The 23,057-nt window shown below is 35.4% G+C and overlaps 2 protein-coding genes across 3 annotated transcripts in view; one reads left to right on the forward strand and one right to left on the reverse strand.

Annotated features, from left to right (window-relative positions):
• The window catches only part of Sema5c (Semaphorin 5c), a 47,287-nt gene that overhangs the window by 15,733 nt on the left and 8,497 nt on the right, over positions 1 to 23,057 (forward strand). Inside the window, exons 2-4 of one of the 2 annotated variants that reach the window (XM_018005530.2) lie at positions 5,996 to 6,054; positions 18,555 to 18,721; positions 19,451 to 19,550. In XM_018005530.2, the coding sequence (XP_017861019.2) occupies positions 6,047 to 6,054; positions 18,555 to 18,721; positions 19,451 to 19,550 (275 nt within the window). In that variant the 5' untranslated portion in view covers positions 5,996 to 6,046. Of the gene's footprint in view, positions 1 to 5,995; positions 6,055 to 17,688; positions 18,096 to 18,554; positions 18,722 to 19,450; positions 19,551 to 23,057 lie in introns of those variants that run through there. The other variant, XM_018005531.2, reaches the window with a different exon arrangement.
• On the reverse strand, positions 8,347 to 8,910 carry LOC108612644 (uncharacterized). Its single transcript, XM_018005597.2, has one exon. The coding sequence runs from the start codon at positions 8,764 to 8,766 to the stop codon at positions 8,404 to 8,406; it is 363 nt and encodes a 120-aa protein (XP_017861086.1). The 5' UTR covers positions 8,767 to 8,910; the 3' UTR covers positions 8,347 to 8,403.

Consider the following 23,057-nt stretch of genomic DNA (forward strand, 5'->3'; position numbering starts at 1 on the left):
TCGTGGAGAATATTTAAAACAATTAAAACACCCCACACAAGCACTCATACTCACTCAATTCGTTTACATATTTAGAGGCTGGTATATCAAATTGTTGTAAGCTTTTAGGAAATGCTCGATATAAGCTTGAATGTAAGTAAATAAATGTTGGCCATTAGAGATGTGTATATAAATAAATTGAGCGTGAGTTTGTTGTAACTCATAAATTGAATATAAATTTCTTATTATATTCATGGATAAAGGAAACAATCTAAAATCTGTTTACCATTCACTGAATATATATTTAACATATAATATATAATATATAACAATAAATACTATTAAGCCTAAGTCAAATACAATATAATACAATAAAGTAACATTATACTTAAAATTTCTTAAAAGTTTATTAAATAAATAATTAAGTTGGATTAATTCATCTGGCTCTAATATCGACAGCATAGATTCAGAATGCATTTATTCAATTAAATATAATTAATATTTAAATCTTTCTTCCATATTCTAAATGCATTCCTTAACAACTACTCTTTTTATAGAAGAAATTATCCCTCAGCTGCTCATAGCTGTTATGCTCGATTGCTTGCAAGGTGACTCCGGTCACGGTGCCATCTCTAGCCGCTAATGAAGGGCCCGCTTTAAAGGTGTTACAAGTTTGTACGCGATTTGATTAACAAACTTGCGACTTCCAAGTATTATACGCATTATGTGGGCTACCGCTAGGCAAGTGAATGACCATGATCGCCTCTGCCACAACCTCTGCCTCTGGCTCTAGCTCTGGCTCAGTGGCTTTAACTGTTCCAAGTTGTGAAGAGCGCCAACTTGTTGCTCGTCTTTATCAATCGCTGTGAATGCGAATTGACAGGCTGCGGACTTGGGCTTTGTAACTGAACTCAAGTGAAAATGATTGCAGTTGAAAAGCGAAGGCGTAACCAGATACGCCTTCAATCGCCATCGATCGGCCGTAGGAACCACTCGAAACACGTTTTCCCCCCTCCAATCTGTCTCGCACTCTATATCTTCTTCTTTCTCTGCTTGAGAAATGAAGTGCAAAGGCGTCAGTTTGCTTTCGATGAATTTCAATCACACGAATATCATTTGCCCCTTTAAACTTAATGAATATCAATTCCCCAACGATGGAACACTGAATGTGCAATTGAATTATATAAATTATATAAAATTGCTAATTGTACTTTGCAAATAGAGCGGGATTTTTTCTATTTTAAAATTTAATTTAAAAACTTGTTAATGATCATCGTAACACGATAATTGACATGCTATATTCGAATTAGAATTACTTATTCTAGTATGTTTACCATATACATATGCCTTTTTATAATTTATAAATGTTGTATATACAACAGCGGCTCGAACTTTTTTATTTTTATTTTTTAACTTTTTGTCGTATATATTGACGTCTCTTCCTCCCACTTTTATTTTATTTTATACATACATATACACTTTCGAGGCGTACGAACTAGATTCCTAAGAGATTTAGGGATATTTTGAACAAATTCTAATTTAATAAGTCATATTTACATATCATTTATTATTTATTACATATGTGTTTCTTATACGATAATTTTTCATACTTTTGCTTGCTTTTGATTAGACTATAAAATTATGATTTAAAGTAAATTCGTAATTGTATTTCTTACTAGATTCAAAATAATGTGTGTGAATATATTTATAAGTCCTTTAAGTCAAGATAATCCGCAATTTATAATGTAAAGTTTTCCTTGAGTTTCCCCACTTATCTGAGTAGTTTTCTCTAGATGCTAGTCTTCTATTATATTTTGGCAGCTCAGAAATGGGCTTTCAGCTAAGATTTGATTCATTTTCGTTGAAATTTCTGGTGAAAACTGTGCGAAACATTGATAAAGCATCAATCAATAGATATTTCCCATACGCTGCAAGCGATTTTAAAGGCCGTAAATCAAATGGCCCAAACTTGGATTAGCTAAAAGGAAAAAAAAGAAAAAACACCTTGCCATAAATCTTTGAGACTCATTTGGTTGCAACTGAAAATTGAACTCGACTTTGGCCACGGGTTCTGCGTTTCATTTATGTTTGGCGCGCTTTCTGTGCCCAGTTTTTGCGACAAGCCTCTCACGCAGCCCCCATTTGGGCGACCTTCAAATGGCTTTGCTTCACAGACACACACACACACATAGAGAAGAGGAGGAGTGGAACGGTCTGCGGTAGAGGTAAAGGTAGAGGCAGAGCGAGAGAGAGAGAGGGAGCGAGAGAGATACACACATATGGACAGAGATCACGCCACCTGAAGCGCTGTTGCCAAGTTTCTGAGCGGTTGCTTGTCCGTTGGGTACGGTGAGGCCTGGCCTGACGGAAATGTTGCCAATCGGATGAGCACGCAGAAGACGTTGATGTTTACGTTTACCTGAAGGCGAAGGCGATGGCGATGGCGATGGAGAAGGCAGCTCCAGAGCGATCGGTAACATGTTTTATGCATCCGTGGCAATGTTGAAGAAATAAAAAAACTTTTATATATGTATACAAACTTTATACAATGTTAAGAAGAAAACAACAGCAACAACAACAGCAAAATACTTTTAAAGGCAGCTCGAAATGGCGAAGGTCGTTTAAAGGCAATGCACAGTTTATGTTGTGTATACCCTTTACGCATAGAAAGTGTTTAATTGAGGGTATAACGATTTTCAGAAACTCTATGTAACGTGCTGAAACACTTATAAATATACCAACATAGAGAATATGTATTTAATAATATATATATATTATTCTTTTAATATATACATAACTTATGTATGTATATAAACCAATTAGATTGATCTTGATTCATGTTTAGTATCGATGTCTCTTTCAGTTTGCCTATTATGTTTGATAGATATTCTGATGTGTGTATGAAACAAAAATACATTCTTTGCTAGATTTCAACTCATTATATTTATTTATTATATTTATAATGCTATGTTTGCTCACACCAATTTTAAGGTTTGCGAAAATATTAAAATTGAATTGAGAATGTTATGCCTAGTTTAATATACATATGTATTTAATAAATTATTATTATATTATTATACTCAACAGATTATTATTATACTATATTATATTATTAAATAAATCCGAAATAGAAAAGTCTCTATTATTTTATACCGTTCAATTAAGTCTTTTAGAACTTACGACAGATTACACTCATTATCAGAGAGTTTATTCTATATGATTGCAAAAACTCGCTCTGTCTCTCTCTTAATACCATACCTTTAAAGAGTCTACGGTATTCGTTAAGGTAAAACATTTACATTTTTTGTTACTTTTATTTATTTATTTATTTTTTTTTTTTTTGCATATTCATGTTTAGCCAGAGAGTTACTTTGGAGCGTAACGTTCAGTAGTGGATCGTGGAGATTTATTTGCAAGACTGAGCGACATTGATAAGAGTCGCCTAATTGCTGCTGTGGCGGACGTCAACACAGTTTTCGAAATTTTCAATATGTTGTCTGTTTATTTTGTACGCTGGTTCCCATCGTAAAGCTGTCGACTGGTTTCCTTTTGGGCGACGCGCTCCGATTTTGTCAGCGGTCAGCATTCAGCAGTCGCTCGATTTGTGGTTTTCTTTTCTTTTTCTTTTTGCCAATTCGCATCTGATTTTGAATCGAGTTTCATTTGGGGAGTTGGCCAGCAGCCGCAGCAGCAGCCACTGCCACCGTCGCCTGATTACTTCTTACATACTTGGTATGTGGGTCAAGCGGCGACACTCGTGGGGCCTCACGCATAATATCTTGATGGATGTATTACACACAAGTCCAGTGGGAATCGCGATATGGACGTGAGGTGTTATTATCTGCTGTACATATTTATTATTGCCACCGAAATATGAAATATGAAGTACGTAATTAGTGTCCTACATCGTAAGTACTTTTCGTACAAAACGGAATTTTGTACCCGGATCTTGAGGTAGGACTTTAATAAATGATCTACCTTGGCTATTTACTGAATGTAATGGAGTACACTGTGTAGCAGAGTATTTTTGCGCTGTTAAATTTCTCTGTACTGAGCGTAGCACAGTATTATAGGGAAATTGTATGACAGTTCTGGATAAACAGAAATCCCTTCTCTCTGCTTTGTAGCGCAATATTGTAAGGGAATAGTAAAGCAACTCTTTATATACTTATATACGAAGTTAAGCGGTGCTATTCAAATGCGTAGACTAAGTTCTTTGATAGCAGTAATAGTGTCTTTATAACACTTTAACCAAAAGAGTTAAATACCATATAAGACTCTCACTGCTATTTAATATGTGCCTCTCACATCATTATAGCTTGCTCAATGTATAAGACTTCGACCCCATTTGACTATCTGCTCTTTGAAATTTCCCCTCTCTCGTTATCGTATCATGTCAATGTCTATTAAATTGTTTAGCCACACAATTGATACACAATTAGGTTTCAATCGAATCTCTGATAATAATTTTGTTTTTGTGCGCTGTTGCATAAGCATATGCAGGGGGTAACTGATATACAATACATGCATATAAAAAAATAAACTTTCTACAATTATTTTGAAAAGTATTGAACTTTTCTTCTACTTCACGCGATTTACGCAACTTTCACGAACGGCAACAAAAAACCACAAAACCACATGCAACACCACCAACAGCAACAACAACAACATCAGCAACAGCTACAATTTATGGCTGCAACAGCCGTTTGCAGCGAAATGAAAAGCTCCACTAGCCTGGCCCACGCAATGTTAAGTTGAAGAAACAAAAAACACAAGAAAAGCAACAGCAACAGTAACAACAACAACTGCATCAGCATCAGCAAAGAGTGAAAAACGAAACCCTTTAGGAAATTTGTATGAAATCTGGCAATGGATGCATAAATCCGTTTAAAATCGCTGTGTTTGAGGCAAAACTTAATGCGGCAACTGCACCTCCGAAATAACACCAACGCAGACCCTGGGGTTACGATTTTGGAGGCGCTGCACATCGGAGCGGCAGCGGAGTACAGTGGGCGTCGTCCAAGTATCAATAAAACTTTTTGAGAAAATCGCAATGTGATGTGAAAACATCTCTTACTAGTGTTGCGCATTTAAGCTACAGATTACAGGCAGTCTGCTTTTGTTATCTGCTTTTGAATTGAATATCTCAGTTTTAAACTATTTTTGAACGCAGCTTATGTTACCAGATTCTGCGCTGTTAGAGAAATGTTAAGTTAACAGTGGAAGCAAATTTCACTTTAATGCTAATGCTTATAATACACACTATTGTTTATGTTAGCGAACAGTGCAATTAAGAACTGTTAATTTAACAGTAGAGGAATCTAACAGAATCGCATAAGCTGTTAAGAAATAAAACCTTCTATTGCCATGGCTGCAAATCGACTGCAGAATTTCTAATTTTTATTTTTATTTTATTCTGGAAAAATAAATGTTTTGTAGTATTAGAGCTAAAATATTAGTATAAAATAAAGACTATACTATACTATTGGCCCACCGTGCAATGCATTGGATATATGCACATATACGTATATAAATCAAGGACGGCGTCTATCTCGACGGATCAGATCGTATTGGATTGGCTGTATTAATGAGTTTAAACTCACGTCTTATACGTCTTGTGGATTTCGAGAGCTCTGCTAAGACAAAGATTAGGCCAACTACGAAGATCGTGGCACTGCGGGGGCGTCATTGGCGTTGGCAGCACATCGCATATCAAAATGACACCATTATGGTATTAAGCCAATCTTTCGTTATTTTATGCTGTGTGTGTGTGTGTGAGTGTGGGGGAGCGTGCCACACATTATACGGGGGCGAACAGCAAGTGGCACACGTTACGGCCCTCGGCATGGTAAATAGCTCGTCTCTATGCCTAGAGATCCATTATTTATGCTAGTCCACTAAATTATTCCATTGACCGAATTCGATTTGGTAAAAGCTATTTATCACTATGTTGTATTTTTTTTAAATGTATTCAATTTTTTAAATTTCGCATTGGTCTTCTTTGGATTCTTTTCAGCTGAAATTCCTGGAATCCCACCTCTTCTACACTTTTAATGAATGAATCTGTATGGACAGGTGAGTGGTAGCTTAAATAATTGATATGATGGGCTGACATTTAATGTCTGGTATTATAAATATGTCATTGAACTTATATGGAGGTGAGCCATATTTGATGCCTGAACGCCTTTCTATGCGATTTTCATAGATAAATATTATAAAGAGTTAAAGGTGGCAAAGAAAATTTGACAATTTGGCTATGAAAGTTACTGATAATAGATGATCGTGATTTACACATAATATATCTATATACTATGATATTTAGATGTCTATTGATAAATCTGAATCAAATTAGACGCTGTGACAAAGATGGCACAGCTTGATATTTTATCAATCTGGCTTTTAATTTGTCAATTGCCATTGAACGTATATTGATGTCAGCCGATCGCCTTTCTATGCGATTTTCATACGTGCAAGAAAGAGGGGACAGTGACGATCTAAAGAACGGGTTTCCCCCATCATATTTCTACACAATATGGTATACATCCATATAGCTATCTATTATCAAATCAATAGCTTGCCTCGGGCAGAATGAATGCCAATCTTCTTGTGTATTTATTTAAGCAATTACAGAGATTTTTTTCATGTGTGGAATTTATGTGTTTGATTTTGCACTGACAGTTGACAGTGACAGCGCTTGAGAAACTAAAAAACAAATCACAAAAAGCAAAAAACAAAAAATACGCCAATTGGCCGCCGGCTGGCGGTTCAAATTCGCAGACAAACTCAATTTTTGTGGCCAATTTCGTCTTGTATGCAAATTTTTCGTGTGGTTTTTTAATTAACGTAGACACAATTTAACTCCTTTGTGCGGCCATTTGTGCACTTGTCTGGCTGCAATATTCACTAACTATTATTTACCCGCCCCAAAAATCTAATATTGAATCACGATTTGTCGTTGCTGTAGTCGTTGCTGTTGTTGTAGTGTGGCACACTTGGCACATAATTTGCGTAATATTTACCTATGCTAATCGGGCCCATTAATCTCACTGGTTAACAAAAGTTTTGAGCACGAGCCAAAAGGGCTCGACAGAGACCCAAACAATAAATAAAATTCATAAAGCACGTAGTTTTTATATTTCTGCTTAAATAAAATTGATGGAGCTGTAAAGCCGAGAAAACGGCTGACAAATATAAGCAAATGTTGTATTACACACACCCAGTGGAAAATTTAATAATTAATTATATCAAATCAATTTTATACTTAATTAATAATACATTTTGGCATAATAGTGTCAATAATCCTAGGTAAGCTTTCATACTCTATTAATTTCGATGTGTAACTACTTTTCGAAAATGATGTTCTACGCTGATATAAAATAAGCTGATATAAAATCTCAGACTTGGAAAATGGAAATTACTTATTAATGTATAACAAAATTATATATTCTACATATATATTTATTTTATGAGGTACAATACATTTTATACGTCTGTTAGATATAAATCTCTACATCTCAAATACTCTTGTAAATTTCCGCATGGGCATTATAAGGTAAGCGCACGTGCCAGCGAAATGTAATCGCAGCATCCAGAAAAAAAAAAAAACAACGAAACAAAACAAAAAGTGAAAAGGAAAGAGAGAAAAATAAAAAGCCGAACGAAAGTTGAAAGCATACATCATGAAAATGAGGCACACAAAGCTTTGGGAAACTACAATAGGGAACAAACAAAGTTTTATAAAAATGTGGAAAAAAAAGCCGACGCACTTTTCGCTTTTGAAACGAAGCAAGCGGAACGCGTTCCATGTTGCATTGCCGAGGCATAGACCCCGAGCTGATGAAATGTGCATGATTTGTTTATAATTTACACGATCCGGACATACCCCATGCTCGTATGCTGCTATTTCCCCTTCCAAATTTATGTAGTCAGCGCGTGCGCGACTCACGGCTACGGCTCAGAGCTCACGGCTCGTTGAGCAGCCGAACGAAATGGGCGGCAGAGGGGGCTAAAAGGTGTCGAAAGCGTAGACAAATATTACACATTTAATTATGACAAGTCAACGCGGTCGGACCTCTATCTAGAGATGATGATGATGAAGCCCCTTCAACGCCAACTCACCAAGAAAATTACATCAAGAAAAAAACTTCATCCGAAAAGCAGTTGAAAATTATCGTGGGATGTTGGAGATAATTTCGTAGGTTTTTTGACACTGAGATGATCTTTACAATTGATGAAATTCTACGAAAAGATAATCTGGATAAATTATGCATATATATATGAATAACATTACATATACATATTTTATTGGTCGTGCTTGGAGTACAGAACATAAAAACAAAACATGGCCAAGCTCAGAACAGAACAGACTTTCATCTCAACTAAATTTATTTACCCAAAACTTCATCTTTTATAAGGTGCATTGCATTAAGTACTCGGATGTCTGAGAAGATTCTCATACAGGACACTGTGATCCTCCCGGATGTGTTGTTGCAGGCGCAGCAGCTTCCGATGCAGTTTCAGATATGGTTGCATGCTGGCCGTTAGGCTGGCCAGAAGACCCTCTCGGACGAGCTTAACGGTGCTCAGCTGATAGAGATTACCTACGGCAATCATGCAGGTGAGCTCATCGTCACGATTTTGCAGCAGAACCAAGTGCTCCTCGATCTTGTTCATGCGCTGCTTGAGCTCCTCCTTTTCGGCAATTAGATCACGTTCCCGTATCTTTTGATCGAACAGATATTCCATGACTTCTTCAGATATATTTGAGTACTGTTGCGCCAGCTCCATTTTTTTATTCTATATATTTTTTTTTTTTTTGGGAAAAATTACAAATTTTCTGTAAACAAGATATCTGATTTTTGGATATGTCAAATTAAGTGTCGAGACGCCAGACACTCTGCTCGACATAAACGACAGAGGCAGACTCTTTTTCGATTGGATATTTCAACTGTCATTCGATCAGCCAATGTCTGGGCAGATCATATTACAAATATAGTTTATTATTTATTTATTTTTATTTGCTGTCAAGTTTAGCTAACCTCAGATTCTTATAAGGCGAGTCGCAGCCCTAAACAAAGGGCCATAACAATGCCATGCTAATAATAATAATAAATTATCAACACCTTTCGATAGACTTATACAAATTCTGGGTAACCCCCCCTAGTCGCCAGAGTCTGTTGATTTTAGCTATTTAAAAATAATATCCGACAAATGCTGTGGATAAGAGTTTTGAATTGTCTAAGATTCAATGCCCTTCCGTAGATCGATTTGTATTGTCTTTTGGCGTGGCTAAACATAATTTTGATTTATGTAAATTTACTTAATGGCCTTTTGTTGTTGACTTTTGTCAAAGTGCTAAATGGCTAAACATATTTCTATTCTCCTCTTTCAGTTATTTCGCATTGCTAGTTTAATTCTTAGCTATGCGCCAAAATTTTTGTCAATTAACATGACGTGAAAATTTCAGAGGGTGACGAGTTTTTTTTTTTTTTAACACTGTAATTTAAATACTATGGAAAACTACTAGAGTGTGAACTAATTACAAGTTTATAATTACTTTTATATTTGGTATTTTAATCTGATATTTTAACTAGTATTTTGTATATTATTTTTGTTTATAAATTTAATGTTTAGTATTTTTATAATTAGTTTACTAAATTTGGTTGTTACCTCTCCGTCTTTGTACTCATTTTCCAAATATTCACATCTAAAAGTAATTTTCAAGTTCTGCAAATATAAAAAAAAATTAATAATTATTTTTTATTCATTAAGTATTTAATTTCATTTACGCTCATGTATTGCCTCCAATGCTTATTGAAAGTAATCCACCTGGTCTTATTTATTGAAGTAAATTCATGAGCCTAAATAACTACATATATGTAAAGCCTGCCTGAATGTCTGGCCCATTTATAAATATTTCCACGGCATATCTGATATCAGATCCCTGTTATGGCTTACAACAAAATTTACATTTGTTACTTATACCTTGCGCACAATGTAAGATGAGTATATTCGTTTTCTGCAAATATATTAAAGAAATAACAGTTACATTGTACGCAGGATATCTAATAATTTGAAACGTGGCTATTCTAGAAATACTCTACAACCATCAACTGGCGTTGGATACTATTACATTTAAGTATATACTCATACATATCCAACTGCAGATGACAATGTTGCGTACCTATGCTATAACATTTTCAATTGGACTTTTCTCGAAATTCCGCAGCTATTTTGCTATAATCTCAAAGCTTGATCAAATAAGTTCCTATTGGTTATGGCGAATAGATATATGGATTTTTAAGTTTTTTATAAATACCTTCTGAATGACTCAAAATCTTTATTTGACAATTAAATCGACTTTAAACATTGTTGGACCTAACTAAATTTTTAAGCTGTTTCACTATTCTTCTTCTGTATATATGTAATCCCATAAAACTTAAGTTTCGTTGTCTTCTGAACTGGAAACGGGTATTATGCAGTCAGTAGCGCTTTACAATAAAGTTCTTACTTGCTTTTCAATTGTTTGGTCAACTTTCGCATTGCCTGGAAATACAAGTTTTTATATCATTTATATGGAAGACCACACACACAACATATACACATACAGACGGGACAGCAAACTATTGCCGGGGGTCATTTATGAGCATTTAATCCTTTTCTTTCGGACTATACAACGACAACGACAACAACAGCAACAGCAACAACAATGAGCATTACCAAAAAAGGGTGCGTTCCATGGGACATTCGAGTTGATTTATAAGGCTGTCATACGGTGTGCCTCATATTTCTATGGCTTTCACTGTCACACATAAATTTGTGTGAGCCGCAACACCCACAGCGAGTGAAAATTAACTTGAAATGAAGACATTAAACGAGTTGCCAACAGAGATATACATATACATATATATATGGGTATATAAAATACAAGGAAGGCGTGCCAATTGAAATTTATAGAAATTCAATTTTTTGGCTTCTGGATTAGAGTCTTTGCCACACCTCTGTCAGCAGCTATTCCCTATTAGGCGGCGGTCGAAGATCTTCAAATAGTTCCTCAACTTCAGTCGCTTGGGCTTGTAATTGCGTCTTTTTTTCTAGCTTTTACCAGACACAAGTTTCTATTTACCTTTATGACTTTACAAATTTTCGCTTTTAAGAGTTACAAATGAAAACTAACTTTGTGTGTGGTCTACAAAATGTTTTCTTTTTTTTTTTATATTTCTTAGGCAATTCGCTAAAAATAATAAGAACTTGTTTCTTACACATTTTGTACATGTTACAAAAACACCTTTTCAGCGAAGTGTTATTATTTTATAGCTAGACAAGACTCCGGACTAGTTGTACTCATGACAAGTGTCATAAAAACACGAAGCACTGAAAGTTTGAGAGTCGAAAGAGTTGTGTGGTGAAAATATTCCTCAAAGTGCAATCGTGAAATATGTATAATAACCTGGAAATTTGAGCTATGGTAATAGGCCACTAGGATTTGGAGGAGATAGCACTTTAAGGAACTATCGATACTTTACTGCTCTGCTATCGATACATAACTATCATTAGGGGATGAATTCAATTCAATACGATTCGAAAGGCAAAAGAGCAAAGTATATATAATTTAAATAAAGCCTTTCACATAGGCTCTAATTTAACATAGGCCATTGTTTTTGTTCTCTAAAAAACACAATGATCCAATGGGCGTATCATTAATAAAAAATGCAAACTGAGATACAATGAAAGTCTATCGAAAATGCTTGGTGTAGAAAAGGGAAGCTTGAGAATAAGCATTTCCAATTCCGAAAGTTACAAGAATTTTATAAATATTAAAAAGGTAGCCAATTTTTTTTTTTTTTTTTTTTTTAATTTAAGATATTCTTTTAACCTCTATATATTTTATTTATTATTATAAATATTATGCATTTAAATAGAGACTTATAATATTTTTTTTATATATACATCAAATTATTACTATTAATATTTAATTTTCTCAGAATCGACTTTGATCGTTAATAAGCAGAGTCATATCAAACGACTAGTTAAGACGAAACTTTTTAATTTACTAATTCTCACCCACTTAAGAATGTCGCATGTCGCATGTCACATGTTGCATGTCGCATGTAATGCAAATAATTTGCACAGTGTCTGTCATAATTGTGTGGACCGTTGCGTGCTGTCAGCTGGGGGCCATTAAGATGGCGAGACTTCTCTGCCTATGAAGACATACTAACAGTCGGTTGGTGTGATTATTGCATAGCCTTTAATTTGATAACTGAGAAACATGAAATGCCAGCGAGCGACTCATTAATCTGTCTATATAAAGAACGTTTTCCAACAAATCGCAGCGAATTGAAAACTCAATATCAAAATCTTTGCTCGTTTTATGCTTTTCGAAAAGTTGTAAATTGAGTTAGCACCAAAAAAGGCGAACACTGCTCTAAATTTTTAGCTTACTTCTAAAAATAAAACAAACAAATGGAAAAAATCAAGAAATCAAGAAATAGAGGGGAAAAAACTCAACTTTGTAATCGATTTGTGCGAAATTCGTTGCGAGTTTCCATTTCGATGCAAAAGTGATTTTGGCCTGATTCATGCTTGGAATATTTAATTTTCTGTTTTGAGTGTGTTTTTTTTTTTTTTAACTGCGATCATTAGGGACACAGCAGGTGGAAATGTAAAAGATCAATATATTGATATTGTTGTTGTTCCATAAATTTGGAATTCATAGCGCGAGAGATTAGCATATAAAACTCAGCCGCGGCCCATTTTATTAGTGCTACAGTAGGAGTTGTTAAAGCCTATTTATGTCGCTGCGTTATATAAGAGAAAACGAAAAAAAAAAAAAAACGAAAGAAACTGAAAATTGATAAATTAGTTTGACTACAATAAATCGTCATTTAAATGAAATCATCGTAAAGTTATTTATATGTAAATCGGGTTCGAAGAGCATGCGGGATACTTGGGCGGATCCGCAAAACAGAATATGGATGAGTGAGATATTGATTTGATATGCTAAAAGAAATATGGCATGTAGAGGGTATTAACTTGAAAAAGAAGAAGAAGTGGAAAAAGCCTAAAACCAAAAGGGCCACCTAAATAGAGCTAAAGAATTTCATTTCACTTTCATTAAAAAATTAAATTAAGTTGAAAAAGTATTTAGAATTTAGTATCGTAACAGAAGTAGAAAGAAATACATCAAAAGGTATTTTGAATACAGTATATTATTTTAGATATATACAAACAGATTCTACTAGTTAAATTAAATTATTAAATATTATTTCCAGTCTACTTTGGCTTAGAAACTTTATGTCTTTATTCAGACAAATTTGAGCTTCTTTATTAAAACTATTCTCCTTCGTTAGCTATGACTTTATTCCATCTTTCAGGTAGTATATGGATTACACCGTCTTTTAGTTATTCAAGAATTGACTTTCTTTGTATGAATTGAAGTGCGGTTCGGCCAGGCCTTGAGCGAATGACCTCAACAAATGGTAATCGGAAAGGGCAATGTCTGGTGTAATCAAACAACCCATTGAAGCGGCTCAAAAATTTATGCCAAAGTTTCCTCTTTGAGCATGTGACTTAGTGTTATGATGCGGAAAGATTACTTTGACTTATCTTTAAACATGCTGAAGTTTAAGTTGAAACCTCCTCTATTTCGTATTATACATACATATACTCGTATATCTAATCACTACAAATATTCGAAGCTTTTAATCCAAGTTTTAATTGGATAAATGCGAAATCTTCACAGCTTCAGTAATTTTTGCTTTATAGCTAAACTTTCAACTAAAATTATAAAATTGAGATCGACCGACTATTAAGGTTTAAACTGAGCATGAAAAACTAAGAAAAATTCATTTGCGGCTTTATTAAAAGCCTGGTTCCAGCTTATGTTTTTATTCTAGCTGGATTAGCTTAACTCTGAAACCGGTTTTAAGTAGCTCTTAAATTATGTGTGATTAAGGCAGCCTAATGTGCAAGATATTGTTCGCATTTGCATTAGGTTTATTCGAATATGAATATAGTAAACAGTCGCATATTTTAACATACATTTAACATTTAGGCCCGATGCACAAATTAATGAACGCGCTTTAGGCGCTGCTCAGTCATTTGCTCGTCTATTAATTTAATCGACACTTGATTTGTTTCGGGGGGAAATATTTACACAATCCCTGAGTGAAATATGTAATGTAATTCGGTTTCAAATTAGTTGCCAAACACGCGCTGTTGGGATTGTTGCTCAAACTCGGCTTTCCGCATAGACTGGAAATCTTTTGAAGGCGGGCGCCGCTCGCCTTATCGCCCTTAAATGTTGTCATAAATTTACGAGTTGTCAATTTGAGCTTGAACCTGAGCAGTGGCCTGGGTCGTCAGCTCATATTTTGTATTTTGTATTATAAATTGATAAATTATGGCAGCTGCCTTAATTTTCAATTATATACATATATTTTTGTAAAGCCAGGCTTGGGCATTTTGCTTGACATTCCTTTTTATTATTTCTATCGCATAGTATTTTATGAAGTTTTATGTGCTCGCTCGTTCAAGTTATGAAGAGAGTTTATTGGTTTTATGCAATGTTCCACTTGATGTCTGTGAGTCCGTCGGTATGAAAAGTTAAAGTCCTTGAGTTTGAAATATTTGTAAAGTCTTGATAGATTTTAAGTCGCTACTCATTTAGAATAGATTATGAAGACTAATAAAATATAAACTCAATAATATACAAGTATGGACTCAAAAATATGCAACGTGAACGAGCATTGCGCAGTTGAGTACACTCGCTTTGTACTTGGTGATATTTAGGCTTTGTTTTTTATGCGTTTTGTTGGAAAGTCGCTTAGCATATTTGTTTTTTTAATTGTTTGGACATAAACTATGCGAGGCCAATATCTTTTAATTGCCGCCAACGAGCTTCTAATTTATGATTGTGCATATACACATATAATATATTTGTATATACATATATATTTATTGTTATGCTCTAGGCTCGTAAAATTGAATAGAAAGTGGTATATAGAAATATTGAGATAGCTAACATAAATTTACATCCGTTTTATCCGTTTTATTTACAGGGTATTTTCCAGTCATTCATTCTGTTTTCGTTTAATTGTTTTGTGTCAGTTCTTTAATGTTTTTGTATTGTCCTCAATCGATGTGCACTTAAGCAAGTGGAAGCTTCACTCGGGCCCATTTTGTCATATTTCATCTCGCGCTTCCTTCATTGGCTTCAATTCTATTTTAAGGTCTTTTTAATTTGCATTCAGAATCAGCAAATACTGTTGATTGGGGCAGACATGGAGTGAGAGTGAGAGGGCTATAGATAGAGAGAGAGAGAGAGAGAGAGGGAGAGAGACTGTGGATGAATAAATCTGCACTTTTGCGATCTCGATCATTTCAATAACTAATAATTTATTGTTTGGCTGGTCATAAACTTTTAGTGCCCAATGTGTGTATGTGTGTGTATGTGAGTGGCAGGCACGTTTCGAAAGTCTAGATTATGACTATGGATAAAAAGAAATGGACTTCCCGTTGTTAACTGAATGGTGTAAATAATATACAATATATTTATCGTTTATTCTAACAAAGATATTCATTTAGAGTGCGATTAAAGCCATTCAAATTCCGCAGATGCCATTGCAAAGAAAGTTTTGACCCATATATAGATCAGAGATAGACTAAAAATGTTGTATTATAATTTAGTATAGTAACAAAAGAAAACATTACTTTATTTTCATGCGCGTTTAAACAGCTGGATAATTTGATAGAAATAGTCCCAAAGGTAGCTCAAAGAATAGCATTGTCTAGTCGAGAACCACACCCGAAAGTCTATCTGAAATTCTTTCGATTTGTTTAGCTAATCAAATACTATAAATTTTGTGTTATCTGTTAATGTAGGCCTTATAATTCAGAGCGTAAATATTGACGAACGAGAGAGCTAAGCAATCAATTTTCTACCCCTTCATCAAAATGGAAACCTTTCATGTTCATATTCATAATAATGTTTGACAGGTGAAACCCATAAAAGGTCCGGAAGGAAGGGTCAGGATTTGCAATGCACTCTGCACTCTGTTCTCTCTCTCTCTCTGTCCGAGTGATAAGGGCAAACTGAAATTGTTTGTCACTTCCGTGACTCACGTGCAGTCAAAGCAATCGAGTCGAGGGTCGCCTAGTGGACATTAGCATTACAATCGAAGTAAAGCCGTAAATTACCAGAGGCCAAAAACGTCGTCGTCGTCGTCGTCGTCGTCGTCATCGTCGTCGTCTTCGACGTCTGTTGGTGCTACCGTAATTAGCATATTTAGTCAACGTTCCAAAAGAAAAACTCGTAGCACAAATCGCAGACAATGAACAATGCAGGTAGTCGTAGCATATATTGTCAGAGGTACATGGTTTTTCGATTCTCTCTGGCCCTCTGCCCACACTGGAACCTAGCTGAACAACTGCGATTTCCCGCTGCATGCTGCGGCATAAACAGAACTGACTTTACAAGAGACCGATCCTGAGCATTCTATATTCAGTGTTTGTGTTTGTGTTTGAATAAAACCAACAGCAGCTGTCCCAAAAGTCAAGGCAATTGGCAACAGGACAACTGCGACTCTGCTCTTAGAGGTCCTTAAAATGGTGGCGTCGGCGAAACCGATCTTATTACACAGATCGTAAAGCAAACACAAGTGTCTGTTCATGGACGCAACTAAACAAGAGCTACTTATGAATTTAAAATATGTATGCAATATTTATGACAGATCTATATATCTATTGTGGGCCTATACAGCCCACATATTTAGTTATATTAGTATTCATATCACATTAAGCTGCATTAAATACAAATTCTATTTCTTAATTATATATCCAGTACTTCTTTGTAGATTTATAGCTGATGTACATAGAAATTTTATATACTTTTAAACATTTCCAGTCAGTTTCTTATGGATTCGTTATTGTATACTTTGTAACATTTGCCCAGCAACCAAATTCGAATCTCAAAATTTACCTAAGGTTGAGCATAATCTGATATATCCATAAAATGTCTAGTATAGTATCAGTATATGAGTTTTAATGGATACGCGTGGTTATACGATAAGATCGCGCTGCCTTTCCCGTCGTCGACATCGTCGTCGTCTTGTATATCACGTGCCCTTATGCGGCGCGACGTTAATGTCAATTTGTTGGGCTACCAAATTAAAACGCAGACTCAGCTAAGAATTGTCCTTGTTCTGAGCACGTCCCAGCGTCGTTCGACGTTCGTCGTTCGCCGTTCGATGTCCGACGTCGCGTCGTCTGTCAATCCAGGCAGCAATCAGCACACTGGGCGACGATCCCAGCCATTTGAGACGAGCCGAGCCGAGCCAAGTCGCACTGTAGTTGCAGCCAGTAAGTAGTTGGCTGTCGTTGTCGCATGATATATGAGTGCCCTGCCCTGCTGCTGCCGTTGCAACCGCGCCCAACCATCAAAACCCAACGCTAAGCCCCCAGGCCCAAGCCCAAGCCCAAGTTCTTGTTGTTGTTGCAGTTGCCGTTGCCGTTTGAGCTCGCTGCGCAGGCCGAAGCCGGTTCTCAAAACAAACATCTTCGTGGGTTGTGCATCGCGTCGGCGTCTTGTCTCCTTTGCTTTGCTCGTTTATTCGTGCGCTCGCTCGCTCTCTCGCTCACTCGCTCGCTCGCTCTTTGGCCGTTTTGTTGTTTTCACGCTCTTCGCCTATGGTGTCTACTGTTGTGACCGCCGCTCCGCAGCTCAGTTTGTTTTGACTCGCTGCGCGGCTAACTTCGGCATGCGCGTCGTGCTTAAAGAGCAAATGTAAAAGAAAAAGCAAAAACTCTTCGTGTCGTATCTTCCGGTTACTTACTTCACTTACTAAACCCAAGACCATATGAGGAAAATTTCTGTTTTTCATCTATACTGTGTGCGCATATGTTTTGAAACCAATTGATGATTGAAACTAATTGTGATTGTGAATCGTAAATTGTGAATTGTGCGATGAATTTATAATCTCATCATATGCTATCAAGCATCTCAATAAATACTTATATAAACCCAACACTTTGGCAATTTGCCCACTTACTTCGCTGCTGAAGCTGAATGGAAAAGCATATATAATCTATTTAAGCGCTACGTGACAATATATAAAGTGAGTTCGAACTGCTCTTAACTGATTACTCTTAATCAGTTATGCATGGGCTGTGTGGAAAAGTATATAAACGTAGCTGAATATCGGACCTAAGCTCAAATTGAACGCTTTCTCCTAGCCCGCATGATTTTCGTAATGCGAAACAGAGGACTTATATAAATAACTTAAATTAGTCACAAATATTATAAATAAATATAATAATATTGGTTGGTTTTAAATTTCACATAAAGTTGTATTTAAGGGTATTTGGTCTCCGGCTAATGTGTTCAGTCTATATATATATATCTAGTTATATATTGAATTATGTATGAATAATTGGCTTTATAACAAGACGAGTTTTACCAGATCAAACATTAGATGTTGACAATCCGTTATACGAGTAGATCCGCAATATATGCAAATATAGAAATTCCTGCATATTTCTCATTAAAGCAAATCTTTTGTTCTCTTTCATTGCAGCATGTTAATTCTAAAATATGACAAAATGCAGCATCAGCTATGGCTTCTACTTCTACTATTCTTAACCCTACAAAGCCCCCGGAGCACGCGGGCTCTACTGAATGGCTATCAGGCGCATCCGAACTTTGAGCTACTGGAAATTGATTCGCGTTACATATCATATCAAGGTAAGTTCTGGATTATCAAAAAACACCGTTACAAAACTGTGTCAATTGCCAGGCAATCAATCACTTGAAATATACGAAAATTGTTCTCATATCTCAGTCAGTTGTAAGTAGTTTGTTGCGCAAATGCTTGGATGTCCGAAGTCTTAATGGAGATGTCAATTCCAAAGAATCTTGACACCTATAAACTATATAGGTATATGTATATATATATACTCGTATTGTGTATATTATAAAAATATCTGCGGGTCTTTTAATCAGAAAACGCTCCGTGTTTATTGTTCAAATATTTGCGTTGCATTGTCTCAATCTGTGCTTTTTGCATGCCTGTGGAATGCATTTTCTGAAGTACGACTTCTCGATGTGCAAACTCAGCACCGAGGTTTTGTTGACTCTGATTTTCATTTTTATAGGCATTTATTTTCTTACTTATTCTGTTTGTTTCTTACAAGTCGAGGCTTTTAACTGTATTTTACCTTCCTTCGTTATGCAATGTTAAATAAAAAATATTATAGTAAACTTGATTTGGCGCATACCCTGTAAGCAGTAGAATGATCAATTTACGAATATGTATAAATATTATAAGTAACTTAGTTTATTCTTAAAGTTCTCAGAAAAATGAAAACTCTTTATATAAATATTTTCTGCCTCCCGCTTTTTGTCTAGACTGTCATAATTTGTTTTTCGATTTCGATTTCATATTAATAATCAAATTTCTCTTTACCTATGCAGATTTGATGTCAACAGCCAAACGATTTTACGATCCCGATACGACGTGGTATTCAGAATTGTTATACGATGTGGCCAGAAAGCAAGTTATTGTCGGTGCCAGGTAAGCTACGATAGAGACATAAATATTTGTTATATTGAATTACCTAAAAATTGACTCACGGACATATGACTTATAATGACTGTTGACCAAATATCAAATCAAACGGAAACTATTAAAGTTGTTAAGATCTGAAACGAACGGGAATACCCTTTAGCTAAATTATCAACTAAAGTAGCAGAGCTTATTGCGCAAATACAAATACTGATAAGGGTTTTCGGTTTTCTTTTGTTTACTTCTTCTTTTTTGGCAAGGTCTGAAAATCTCTTCTGAAAATCGAAAGTGCAACAGACTTACTTAATCTAGTATTTATCGGTGTGTTTTATCGCAATGAGGAAAACGCAGCAAGTAGAACAAGTTGAGTAAACAGAAGACAAAATACTCTATGCGCAACAAGTGGATGCAGATACCCAGATACGTACTTGTAGATACATAGATACAAACGCTCTCAGCTTGTTTGTAAAGCAATTTGATGGTACATTTAGCTGTTTATTTTCGTATACCCTGGTGGAGGGTTTTATAGTTTTGTCATGCAATGTATTACGCATGCAACCAAATGTTTTTTTTTACCTGCTTTTGATGGACATCAACTGCTGAAATATTAGGTGAATGTTCTTCGAATTTCTTCCTCAGCTTTAGTTATATTGGATAAGGTGACAATTGGTCATAGATGATTTTTATGGGAAAATCTCTTGGAAATAAAGTTTCAATTAAGAATTTCCGATTTACAATCTGTTTAATTATATATATATATATACTATATTTTGCCTATTACAGTGATTTAAAAGTCTCCATACAAAGATATTGCTTACGTAGATTTGTCAATTTGAGAGTATATAAAATTCGTCTTTCCAAGGCAGCGCCTTTCTTTCATGTGCTGCTTTATGTGCTTAGCGTGTAGTCAAAGTTTGTTTTTCATTTGCGCTCCGTCTTAAACTCCCAGTCATCTTTATAAGAAAAGAGAGAATCAGAACATACGAACATAAGATAAGAAGTTGCGTTGTCCCTTTGGGATCTTAACCCCTTGCCACAGAGCGAGGGAGATGCAGAGATACGCACTGGCTCGTTTATCAAAATGTCGTCGCTGTTTTCTCACTTTTTCACCTTATTTTGTTTTGTTAGTTTTACCTTGTTGTCAATCATTCGTCTCAGGTTTATTTTGTTTTCTTTCGATTTGTCATTCGTTGCTTTTCTTAACATATTCTCAGAGATAGTTTCTAGGCTCTGAATTATATTGGCCATGTTGTTGCTGTTGCTGTTGTCGTTGTGGTTGATAACGAAGGGCAGTTGCTCTACTTACTAACAGGTAGGCGTAAAGATAGCTAGTTGTATCTGGTATATATAGATAACTGCGTGGGCATATTAAATGTGATTTATTTTATTATAAGGTGTAGGCACCTTTAGATAGTGCGAATAGCAACTTGATGCGACCAAACTAGACTGGACAACTGGTCAAAGTTTTAGTTGAAGAAAAAAAAACCATATAATACCTTTATGAATGGACTTTAGATATTTCCTCACCTTAATTAAAGAGGCATTCCTTAAGTTTTGCTTATTACATTAAATCATAAAAGCAGGGTATTTTTGATATGACATAGATACTTTCCTGTGTTCCACTTTGCCCTACATTCATTTGTAGACCTTTTATTATATCTGAGCAAGTTTTCGTATCTTAAATCCTTTCTTTGTAAATAAGAATCATTTCTTTTTCATTTATAGTTCTTTAAGGTTTTTATAGTGCTACAGACGTATCATAGATACTTACAGATTTGTTGTTCGGTTCTCTATAAGTCTATGTCTTTATTGTTTTTATTTCTCTATAAATATCTATTTTGTTATATATGAAGACTTTTCTTATTACAAATCCGTTTATAATCATTATTTCCCTTTACTTCATAGTTCTCATTATTAACCCTATAGCTAATTATCTTTCTACCCGAAAACTCAGCTTCCTTTGGTCGTAATGGAATCCTTTCAAATTAACTAAAATAAACTGCGTGTCTATAATTTAAACAAATCTTCATTATGCTTGTTTGAACAACCGCCACTTGTTGACCTTCCCAGTGGTGTTTAGTTTAGATACTCTGTTGCACCACCGAGAAACCACAATGTGAACCTTTTTCCTTCTCTATCTTCTAATCACTAACCGCAATTTAATTGTTGCAATATTATTTCTTGGGCTGTGGACTACATTTATGATTTTGTGTTTTCTGTGGTCGGCACATATAAAAGTTGGGTAATTGTAGAGTCAATGGCACGATATGACTAGGGACACAGTCCCTATATATATGAAGCATTGCTCCTTGTCTGACACACACACACACAGGCATGCACACATACACACACTTGACACGACTGTTGGCTCGAATTACGAGCTCAAGCATTTAGTTTGAATGGCCCCCATGACGAGTGACGAGGCGCTGAGGCAACTGCCTCCGTGTTGCACGTCGCACAATTTCGTGTCATGTGCAGTGCAACGGACTACGAAATTTGATATAGACTGCATTAAAATAATATACCATTTTGTTTTCACTTTTTTTCTCCTCTCTTCCTTGCCTTAACAACCTTTTATATAGGTTCGTTTTCGGTTTGCAGTGTTCAGTTTGTTCATTGTTTATGTAGGGGTCTCTGCTGAGCAAATGGACCATGCAAATGTTTTTGCTGTGAAGCATTTGAAATGTTTATACATATGACTGAACATAACCTTATAAGTACCTTCGGCGCACAGGCAGCCAAAATGCAAACACATTTCGCAGTGCTTCCATGGGAAAGCAGTTTTTGGTTTCGTTTTTGCTGTAAGATTGGAGGAAAGTTACATGCCAAAAAGTTGAACATTATTTTAACAGATTATAATACTTAACATGGTATTTCCTTAAACTTATACTTACGACTTATGGACTTACTTAAATGAGTTTAAATATAAAGAAAAAGGTGCTCTTGGTTCGAGTCTATGAAAGTATGGTAAACTTAAGGTAAATAAAATAGGAAACTTAAATAAGGGATACTAAGCTTACGGATGCTAAGTTAAGACTTTTCGACTATCTAAAAAATGTATTGCATACCATCGAAGCTTGTCTTTAGACTTGAAAGGTTGGGATTTAAATATGACATTTTAAGAATCTTGGGGAGTAGCAAACCCTATTCAACTACCTAAAAATCTATATGATCTTTGTACGATTCAGTTATGACCTATTTAAAATATTTCTCACATCTATTCAAACAATTTGAATGCCTAGCACATCAAACCTTAGCGTATACCCATTGCAATTTATTTATGTATTTTTGTTGGCACTTTATTTGGCTAAATTTGGCAATCCGGGCACAAACCTCATTTGACAGCCGCAAATGCTAAGAGGCTGACAGGCAGTTTAGGCAGCTACTGGAATCAGGAATCCGGAATACGAAATCCAACGGCAGCAGCGAAATTGAAATCAAAATTAATCAAAGCTAAAGCATGTTAAGTAAAACATATCAAGGGGGCGTTTTGCATATTTCTATTCAAAATACAAA

This window comes from Drosophila arizonae, chromosome 4 (genome assembly GCF_054131065.1).
Source record: "Drosophila arizonae isolate 15081-1271.41 chromosome 4, UAZ_ARI_1.0, whole genome shotgun sequence".
Classification (NCBI taxonomy): domain Eukaryota; kingdom Metazoa; phylum Arthropoda; class Insecta; order Diptera; family Drosophilidae; genus Drosophila; species Drosophila arizonae.